Source organism: Pipistrellus kuhlii, unplaced genomic scaffold (assembly GCF_014108245.1).
Source record: "Pipistrellus kuhlii isolate mPipKuh1 unplaced genomic scaffold, mPipKuh1.p scaffold_m20_p_24, whole genome shotgun sequence".
In the NCBI taxonomy this organism is placed as follows: Eukaryota; Metazoa; Chordata; class Mammalia; order Chiroptera; family Vespertilionidae; genus Pipistrellus; species Pipistrellus kuhlii.
Genome location: NW_023425523.1, coordinates 4,173,866 through 4,184,783, shown reverse-complemented (window position 1 = coordinate 4,184,783; position 10,918 = coordinate 4,173,866). Strand labels below are relative to the sequence as shown.

The window sequence follows — 10,918 nt, the reverse complement described above, 5'->3', positions numbered from 1 at the left end:
CTCCATTTCTACTTCTGTATATACTTGTTCAGGGGGGTGTTTTAATGCTTGAAGGCACTGCAGCAGGCTTGTGGCCATTGGAAGAAGACCCAAAGAATTGCTGAGAAGGCATCTCAGAGACTGGACATGGTTGACCTGGTGGAGAAATTCTGCTACTACCTGCCTCTTCCCCATAAGAGTATAACTCAGGTTATCATCCGGAACTTCCTCACCCAGGCTGATGAGTGAGAGAGGGAAGATTGGAAAAAGGAGCACAGACAGAGAAGGGAATTTTTGCCAGACATCTCTGGATACAGCTGGGTCAACGGAGAGAGCAGAGTTCACCGCTCGTAATAATTGATGATCTTAGAAAAACGCTAGTAAAGGAGGTGGGGGTGGGGAGGATTAGGTAATTAATTATAATGAGTTCCATGATTCACTGTTTAAAAGTTTTATACTTTTCTCTTTGTTTAAATTGACCTAAAGCCTGAGGGACTTCATTAAAAGTTAAGTGTGTTAAACACCAAGGGAATGTAGATTTGTTTAGCCTTAAGTGGTTTTAATGAGAAAATGGCCCAATGGTTCTGTAATTAAGATTCAGGAATCTTCCCCTCCCCTACACATGACTGGAGTTCCTAAATGTCATTCTTCTACGGGCAGGCTCTTCCTATGACAAGAATATGGATCCCTGGGGGGATGTGAATGATGAAACGGATCCAGTTAAGGACCTTCCTCCTCTGACGAGATGGGTATGAGTCACATTTCAAGCGGACCTCCTGAGCAAGCATGAAACTGAGACATGTGGGAGCAAGTCTGTGAGTCCCCTGATGCTCATGGCAGATGGTAATGGGGTCGCTGCATGGGGACTCTCAGGGCTGGACTCCAGTTCTCCATGACATGCGACATGCGTCACTCACACCCGCCAGTGAGCTGGCTGATGGCTGGAATGGAATGTGGCTAAACAGGATTTGTTTTGATCCCTGATGTTGACAATCATTTGGGAGAAACTGACTTCAAATTGGCCCAATATCAGAGGGGGCTGCCCAAGTACAGCTGTTCCACGAAGCCTTTCCTGATCCACCCCATCTGTTCTCCCATCTCCCAGCACAACCCATGATTCATCTCTTCCCCTAATGCCTGTAGGCAGGAACCATATTTTGATGTTTCTGTTTAAATAATAATTATGAATAATAAAACCTCAGATACTGAGCACTGAGCTCAGGCCAGGGACACTCTGAGTGCTTTGCATATGTTAGGACATTGATCCACACAATAGCTCTATGAGGTAGGTACTGCAGTTATTCCCATTTTACAGATAAGAAACTGAGGTTTAGAAGGTCAACATAGTGACTCAAGGCCTTACAATTCTTATATGATAGAGCCAGGAGAAGGGAAGGGTATTATAGTTGTTGTTTTTTATGTATTTCCTGGAAGAATTAAGATTTCTCACTTGTTAATTATGATTAGCTAACTTATTTTATAAGGAGAAACTATTTAAATGGCCCTCTGACTTCTAAAAGATTTTTAAACTTTAAAACTCTCGTAAATATAAAACTCCTTTTTTTTTTTTTTAACCTTGGCTGCTTTTAGTATGAATATAAAATAGTATCACCATTAGGGCAGTTTTAGTACAAATCCATAAAAAGTTCAACTTCCTCTGCTTCATCAGTATTTTTTTTCATAGTGACCTCAGAGAGAGAAAAGTAATTATAAAAAGAAAAGGAAAGAAAGGAAAGGCAGGAGGAAGAAAAAAATAGCTCTTTATCAAAGCTGCTATTGAAGTCTGAAAAAACATTCTAAGACCATATATATATCCAGGGGTTAGACAGGCCAGCCAATGACACACAGAACAGTCTCTTGATTAGAACAGTCTCTGATTAGTAAATCGGAACACGGTGTCTGGGCTGAGACTAGTGGGGTAAGACCCTGTTTGATGTTTACCACAATCTTTTGGTTTTAATCTACAAAATGGGTCACTGTTTCAAAGAAAGGCTTGAAAATATAAAATTTATTTTATAGCTACAAGGGCAACAGATATTTAAAAAAATAGGCAAGAGCGCGCTAATACTGAAGTTATTTTAGTCAGATATAGCCACCTGCATAAAACCACACTCAGGATGAAAGCCTGATTCCACACAGCCCCGCTGTAGTTGTGGGGCGCTGTCCATGGTACCCAATGCCCTCTACCTGTAAGTCCCTTTGATCCAGAAGAGCAGAATCTTTGATCTTTGTACCTGTCCTAGTTAACTCTGTGAATACAGTATTGAATTCTACTTTTAGAAAAACTTTTAAGATAAGCTTCATCTTCTGATTGTAAGAGTAAAAAGGAAAGAATTCGCTCATGAATCCATTGCCTCCAAGCAACTATATATACCTAGTTTAATCTCCCTCTGGTATTTTTTCTCCACATATTTTAATATATTTGAGACCATTCTGAATATGCAACTCAGTTCTGTATATTGCTCTTTTTCAAAGCGGCATGCATTTTTTTTGTTTCTATAAGTTTGCTGGATCCATCTTTCTGAGCAGATGCACAATATTTTGCCACTTTCTGTTCCACAAGTGACCAAATCATGCTTATGTATTGGATATTATTTTTACTTAAATATTATTTATAATAAGTAGCCTTAGATTCTTCTCTGAGTAAATCTCCAGAGAACTAGTGAAAAAAATCCAAATACATATATAAATTATAAGAATTAAGATAAAATTAGAGAATGGCAGAACATGTTGGTAGTTGTCAGGAGTTAAGGATAGGGTGGAGGTAAAAGGGATTCAGAGCTATAAAAAGGCTCCATTAAGAATCCTTGTGGGAATGTAAATATTCTCTTGACTGTCCGTGGTAATATCGTAGTTATAATATTTTGCTATAGATTTGCAAGACGTGATTCTTGGAGAAAACTGGGGGAAGAGTACATGGGATTGTTCTATGTTATTTCTTACAAATGCATGTGAATGAACAGTAATCTCAACATGCATAACCTTTGACAAAGGAAAATAAAACGAAATCTGATTTGCTCCTCTGGTGAAGTGTCTGCTCGCTAGTGGTGACCCTGCAGGTGAAGAACATTGGTGGACTTCATCCATCTTAGTGAGATCAAACTCACTAAGGCAGCTATGGGCATGTGGTCCACCATGGCTCAGCACTCACGAAGGGGGACCTAGAGGCAGCAGGAGTGTGAGGACCTGTGGGGCTCCATTCACTTCTGCTCTGCCTTCTGTCTCTGGCCACCAAACAAGGGGAGAGCATTTCAAAATACATCTTTATTGATTTCAGAGAGGAAGGGAGAGGGAGAGAGCGATAGAAACATCGCTGATGATGGGAGAATCATCAAGCTCTCAACCTGGGCAGAAATTGAACCATGATCTCTTGGTTCATAGGTCAACACTCAACCACTGAGCAACACTGGCCAAGCAGGGGAAGAGCATTTTATAGGCTCTCTTTGGCAAAGGTTCCTACAACTTCTGGGAAAGGAAAATGATGACAAGAGATTTAGAAAGTGAACAGCCAGTTCTTTGGTGATAGTCATATACCACTTAAAGACAGGAATACATCCTGAGAAATGTGTTGTTGGGTTGATTTCATCATAGATTTCACTTACACAAACCTAGAGGGCACAGCCAAACACCACGGTCTCGGGACTCCTGGGTGCTAGATCACAGAGGAAAATAGCCCAATCTAAAGGACAAATGGGGCAGGGTCAACTCACTGGCATTTTGTCATTGTCTCCCTTGCTACCCTCATTGGACAGCTGTACTCATGTGTTCCTTTGAACAAACCTCTCTCCGGTTCCCACCTGCCTGCCAGTCATGGTAACTTTCATTCCATAATGCTGCTGCTCACACACTTACTGCCAAGAGCAGGACCAACCTCAGTTACTTTTTTAAAAACCTATATATAAAAGGCTAAGTGATCGACCGTCCGTCCATTTGTCCGACCATCTGACCAACCAGTACATATGATGCACACGGGCAATTTAAAATAAGCATTGACTATTTTAATTTTATAATACTAGTACTGCTAGAGGCTCAATGCACGAAATTTGTGCAAGGGGCTGGGCCCTCACAGCCCCAGGTCAGCCAGATGGTTGTTCTGCTATTCAGCTGTCTGGTCTAATTAGCATATTATGCTTTTATTATTACAGATGTTATATTGAATATATACTATTTTGTCATATAATTTTTGCAGTAACAATTACCACATGAATCTTCTAATTAATTTCCTTTCAATTTGCATGAATTCATGCACTGGGCCACTAGTATATATTTTTTTTTTATTTCAGAGAAGAAGGGAGAGGGACTGAGGAATAGAAACATCAGTGATGAGAGAGAATTGTTGATCAGCTGCCTCCTGCATGCCCCACACAGGGGATTGAGCCTGCAACCTGGGCATGTGTCCTGACCAAGAATCGAACCGTGACCTCCTCGTTCATAGGTCGATGCTATGCTATCAGTATTTTTAATCCATGACAACAATCCAAGAGTCCCCAAGTTCTTTAGAAATCTGATGAATGGCGTTAACAACATTCTAGCTTCTAACCACACCTCCACAGTAAGGAAATGTGTAGTAATTTTACTTCCTGAGGATAGAAACAAATTGAATACTTCCTTCAAACTATTATTTAATCCACCCTAAAACATAACATAGCCTCACACGTGTTCAACCATAAAAGTTCTTTGCAAAGGTCATAAATACAGATGATGTTTCTTAAAATGGAAACTCAACTCGGGGGAAGCAAGGGAGAAAGATTTCCTCTCAGGGGAAGGTAGCTTGGTTTCATATCATTTTCGAGACAAACAGCAGTTCCCGCCAGAGTCCTGTGGGAAATGCCCGCAGCCCCGCGTCAGGGGACAGGATGGCTTTGCCCACAGAGGGGCTGGAGTCGGCGCGGGGGAAGGCGGCTGAAAATTGGGGCCGGAACGCACCTGCCCTCCTGGGCTCCTGCGTTAAGACAGCCTTTGTTCGCTTGGTTTTTGTCAAGGACGCAGGGAGGCGTCTTTCTGGATAAAAGCAGGATCCCAGAGGTCTGGCCCGTTCTGAGTCCAAGAGAGAGAGACGTGCCCTCGTGTCTGTGGCCTGGCGCCCCACAGTAGGAGGGAGCCCCCGGGAGGCACCGGCAGGTAACGCTCACTTGCTCTGCGGGGTACCCTTCAGCTTCGCCCGTGTTAAGTCTGTCCTTGCTAGGAGCCCAGGGGTGCAGGTTCCTGGTGTCCCCAATCAGCTATGAGTGTAGCGGCAAGCTATGTGTCTGTCTGCTTGACTGGCAGCAGCGAACATTGGCCGAATGGATGGGTGAACTCACGGAGCACCGAATTCAGCTGCGAGAATGGCCCTCAGGTGGCAGCTGTGTCCCTGCATGACCTCCCTGGCTTTGTTTTTTGTTAGGAAAAGCAACAAAACCTGCGATTATTCACAGGTAATGGGCTGACCCTTTTTTTTCTTTTTTTCCTAAGATGATAAAGTAAAAGTGTTTTTACTTTGCTTTGTGACAAACCTGCTCTTTCCTACATGCTCATTACGTGTGTGTGTCCTGGGGAAACGGAATGCTCCCCAATTAGAAGAAGAAAAAAATCAAGTTTAACGGGATGTTAGAAATCCCCACCCCGGTGCTTAGGCTCCTGTCATTGTCTCCACAGCTGTTCTTGCTGGACGTCTGTGAAGGGGAGCAGTGCTCTCTAAGCTAAGGCGACCAGATTTTAACACTGGTAAAGCCGGACACCATTGACCCGGGACTGGGGGGAGGGGAGGGGTTCTTGATGAAAACCTTGGTCTATATGGAGCAACAAAAATTTTCATAGAATGCAAAAATAGTATTGCAATATATTTTTTAAAATTTCAACATAAGTATAATTTACAAATATAATAAATAAATAAATATGTATAGTCATGTCACTTTCAAGGCCGGTGCTAGACTTTTTGCCGCCACTATAAAATATAAATAATACGAGTATTGTCTGCTAAATTCAAGAAAATGTATGTATTTATGAAATAAATAAATTACTTACCTAAATTATCTGAATAGCTGATTTGTAATGACATCACTTGTTTAACTAGCTTACTAGCAGGCAGTGCGATGTGTATCGTCTGAGAGACAGTTACAAAATGTTTTCATCGTTGCCAATCCCAAAAAATGCCATTGTTCATTAAGTCCAAACAATGGTGGTCGAATTCTAACAACTGATCAACAATGCAAACTTTGATAAGCAGTTCTCGATCATCGGTTCTTAGCCATTATTTGTTATTATTAAAGTTTAACATTACAAAATTGAGAAAAATAATATAAAACTCATATCCTGGCTAAATAGCCCCATGGCCGCCGAAAACAGTATATTCCCTTCCCGTTCTCCCGCCGTTCCCTAGCTTGTCGTGCATTCTTTCCAAAAATGGGGACTTTTTTAAAACGCCGCGGGACGAGGGACAAATTGTTAAAAAAAGCGGGCATTTGGTCACCTTACTCTAAGCGCCCACCTACCTGGGATGGGAGGGCGGGAGGGAGTGGAAGGGAAGGGGGCGAGGGAGGAGGGAGGAGGGAGGAAGGAGAAGGGAGGAGGGAGAAGGGAGGAGGGAGGAAGCTCTACCAGTTGCCCAGCACTTACCTGTGCCGGTGCCACCGGAGCCACGGACCTGCTGCGGGTTTGGGGCTCCAGCAGCAAAGAGAAGTTAGCTCAGGAGCAAAGCCCACGCCTCTCCTCTCTCAACCATAGATCCTCAGTTCCTCCTGCGGAGGAGGGGAAGCGGCGGCTGCATGCTGGGGCCGGGGTGAGTCTCTGCTGCCCCTCAGGCCCCAGGAGGCGGCGGAGCACCTCTGCCCCAAGGTCACAGACGCCTTTGCTCACGTGTCCGCGGCGAGAGGGCGTGCGCCCAGGCCTGTTCCCTCGCAGCGCCTGCGCTCTCCGCAGGGTCCCCGGCCTGTCCAGCGGGCCCCTCCTCCCTTTCACCTGCTGCCGGCCTCCCAGGTGTCTGTGCACAGCCCAGGCGGGAAGGCGAGGCCTGGGAGAGGAAGTGGCAGCTCCCTGGATGTCCTGGGAAAGGATTCCTGGCCCTCACTAGTTTGGCTCAGTGGATAGAGCATCAGCCTGTGGACTGAAGGGTCCTGGGTTCAATTCCAGTCAAGGACATGTACCTTGGTTGCGGGAATGGGGGTGCATTCCGTAAGGGGTGTGCAGGAAGCAGCTGGCCAATGTTCCTAACTATCCTTCTCCCTTCCTCTCTGTAAAAAATTAATAAAAAATATATTTTTTTTAAAAAGGTTTCCTGGGTTTTTAAGGTAATAGGCTGGCCCTTTCCCTCTGGTAATCACAATACTGTGGTCTGTGTCTCTGAGTCTGGTGTTTTGTTTTTGCTAAACCCCTTCACCTTTTTTTCACCCAGCTCCGCACCACCTCCCCTGTGACAGCTGTCAGTCTGTTCTCTGTAGCTGTGAGTCTGTTTCTATTTTGATTTTCAGTTTATTTTCTTCCTTACAGTCTGCAGACGAGTGAAATCGTATGGTACTTGTCTTTCTCTGGCTGGCTCACTTCACTTAGCATAATATTGTCCCTGTCCACTCACGGTGTCACAAAAGGTAAGATCTCCTTCTTTCTCACAGCCCAGGGGGATTGGTGCTGTGAATGTGCCGCGGCTTTTTTATCCTCATCCTACTGATGGGCACGCAGGCTGCTTCCGAATCTTGGCTGTTGTAAATAACACTGCAATGAACACAGGGGTGCATATATCTTTTCAAATTAATGATTTGGGTTTCTTTGGATATATTCCTGAACCAAATCGTGTGGACCAGTTTTAAAAGGGGATCATTGCATTGCCAGAGGTTATGAGTCTGATGAGAGAAAGCCGGAGGCGCTGAATTCCTCACGCTCCTACCCACACACACACCACAGGGCAGAAGAAGCTGTTGCTAGTGCCCCCTTCAGACTAAGGGCGAACGGCAGTCACGTTGGCAGCCCTGAGAGCAGTGATCTCCCAGGCTCTGTGTCTGCATGCTTCCGGCATGCCAGCCACATGTTCGCTCTTCACCCGCCCATTTCCCAGATGAGAAACTGTCTCAGAAGTGAAACAACCGGTTCCAAGTCTGACTCAGAAGGCAGAGCCCCTGGCTGTGTTTAGGGTTGTTGCTCATTATCACACCCACACGGTGCTCTCTGCCCGAGGTGGGTTTTCCCAGCTCCGCCCACCCGCCTGCAGCCGCTGGCCCCCTCCTGGTGAAGGGGGGCAGACCCAGGGCACCGCTAAGTGGTTTCGGCCTCAAACTCTGAACGCTGTGCCTTGGGGCAGTTTCTCTGTCTGCCCCAGCTCAGTGGGGGGTGTATGGCTTGAACCAGGTGGAACAGAGCGGGGGCCTTGGGCTCCTCACCTCACTGGAAAGAACCGGAAGCTCCTGCTCAACTGGTCGGTGGCACACAATACCTTAGGCCCATGGTCGGCAAACCCCGGCTCTTGAGCTACGTGCGGCTCTTTGGCCCCTTGAGTGTGGCTCTTTCACAAAATACCACGGCCTGGGCGAGTCTATGTTGAAGTGGCGTTAGAAGACATTTACGTTTTAAAAATGCGGCTCTCAAAAGAAATTTTAATCGTTATGCTGTTGATATGTGGACTAATGAGTTTGCAAACCACTGCCTTCGGCCACCTGGTTCTGAACCTTCTTTTGCCATTTACTGGAGCTCTAGATCTTTGCAATGGCCTGCTTTTACTTTATTATTATTATTATTATTATTATTATTATTATTATTATCATGAGAAAAAGCACTCCTGCCCTTGTGTGACACCAGCGCGAGCTGTGACCTAAGAGTCAGAGAATCTCAAATCTCGCACTCAGTAGGATTTTCTCTTGATAGGATCATGGAAAACAAAACAGAAATAATAAACATACCTCTCAATGCACCAAGACGCTGACAGGAGAGGAATACATACTGGCTGTGCTGGGGACCATTTCCCTAAAGATAAGCGTGCTTGAAGAGGGGGAGTAGAAAATTGGGGGAGTGGGTGGTGGGTCTCCTGTCAGGGAGTTCGCAAGCCCTCGGAGGGTGCCCACCTTCCTTTTAGATTTTCTTCCATTCCTTCCACAGCTCCCCAGGCTGCCGCAGCTCAGTCAGGAAGGGCATAGAGCAGGGGTTCTCCTTCTTTCTTTTTCCTTCCTCCTTTCTCCTCTTTGCATTCCTCTTCCTGTTTCTTCCATCTCCTGCCAACCTGGTCCCTGATGAAGAGGAAAACAAACAAACAAATAAAACAGGTGGGAGAAGGTGGGGAATTTGAAGTGCTCACAAGTTCTAGTCCAAATTCTTTTGTTTCCCACGTCAGGCCTTGAGAACAAAGATGCTACTTCTCCGCCAAAGTCAAAAGAACTGCCGAACACCTGAGTGGGGATTGACCGTCATCGATCATCGGCCCAGGCTCTGCATGTGAGCCAGCGGCGTCTGCATCCTGCATGTTTGCTCCGGATGCTCTGCCCCCGGGGAAGCCAGGCATGGTGGTGGCCCTGCCCTCAGAGAACCAGACAGCGCCCGTGCAGTTCATGCTCAGAGGATTCTCGTCCACCCGAGAGCTAAATGTTTTCCTTTTCCTGATGTTCCTCCTTTTCTACATCCTAATTGTTTCTGGAAACATCCTCATTGTCCTGCTGGTTGTGTTCAGCCATCACCTCCACACTCCCATGTACTTCCTCCTGGCGAACTTGTCCTTTCTGGAGATCTGGTATACCTCCAACATCGTCCCCAAGATGCTGCTGGTCATCATAGCTGAGCAGAAGGCCATCTCTGTGGCTGGATGCCTGGCACAATTCTACTTCTTTGGGTCGCTGGCCGCCACTGAGTGTCTGCTGCTTGCTGTGATGTCCTATGACCGCTACCTGGCCATCTGTCAACCTCTCCACTACCCCATCCTCATGACCGGCCCCCTCTGCATGGGGCTGGCTGCCGGCTCTTGGCTCTGCTGCTTCCTCCTGACAGCAATCAGTATGGTTTTGCTGTCTAGACTGACCTTCTGTGGACCCAACGAAATCGACCACTTCTTCTGCGACTTCACCCCTCTGGTGCATCTCTCCTGCACGGACACCTCACTGACCGAGACCATTGCTTACGCCACCTCTTCGGCGGTGACTCTGGTCCCATTTCTTCTCATCACAGCTTCTTACTCCTGCATCCTGGCCACCATCCTGAGAATCCCATCCGGCACAGGCCGGCAAAAGGCCTTCTCCACCTGCTCTTCCCACCTCACCATGGTCGCACTGTTTTATGGGACACTGATCGCCACGTACCTTGTACCCTCGGCCAATTCAGCTCAGCTCTTGCGCAAAGGGTCCTCTCTGCTCTACACCATCCTGACGCCCATGTTCAACCCAATCGTCTACAGCCTGAGAAACAGGGACATCCATGAAGCCCTGAAAAACTGCTTGAGGAAGAAGCCAAGTTTCCTCAGGTGAAGCAAAAGGGGAAAGGGCCACATTTGCCCAAGGGTTGATGAACTGGATTGGAGAACCAGTCACTTAGATTCTTCCTAAAAGGCAACTACCTAAACCAGGAGCTGCCAAATCAGGTGACCAGGTGCCTCTGACTATGCTGAGGACACTGTCAAGTTCTGGCAGCTTCAGGTGAACTGATGTCCCAGAACTTACCAAAATGATCTACGTAGGACAAATTCTGCTCCATCATCCTCGGAAGAGCTGGAGCCTTCTATTACCAGAATGAGCTGGTAAAGCTGGGTACTCACTCATTCAAACATTCATTCGAGGTCTATTCTACCCAGGGCATCATACCACATCTCAGTCATAAAAAACAAAAACAGAGGCAGTCTTAGTTCTCACTGAACTCTCAGTCAATAGGGAGAAGATGGACATACATCTAATAGCTAATGTGAAACTACATACATAAATATAAAATTAATTCAAAATTTACAATAATAAAATGACTACTATGCACTTATTAGAATGACCAAAACTCGGAACAC

General features: G+C 46.0%; 1 protein-coding gene across 1 annotated transcript; it reads left to right on the top strand.

Annotated features, from left to right (window-relative positions):
• Positions 1 to 9,224: 9,224 nt before the first annotated feature.
• LOC118727453 (olfactory receptor 11A1-like) lies at positions 9,225 to 10,394 on the top strand. The gene has a single exon (XM_036453256.2). The coding sequence runs from the start codon at positions 9,402 to 9,404 to the stop codon at positions 10,392 to 10,394; it is 993 nt and encodes a 330-aa protein (XP_036309149.2). The 5' UTR covers positions 9,225 to 9,401.
• Positions 10,395 to 10,918: the final 524 nt, after the last annotated feature.

What these genes read in the sequence shown, in the direction of transcription:
- LOC118727453 (XM_036453256.2), top strand. Translation starts at nt 9,402, where the DNA reads ATGTTTGCTCCGGATGCTCTGCCCCCGGGGAAGCCAGGCATGGTGGTG.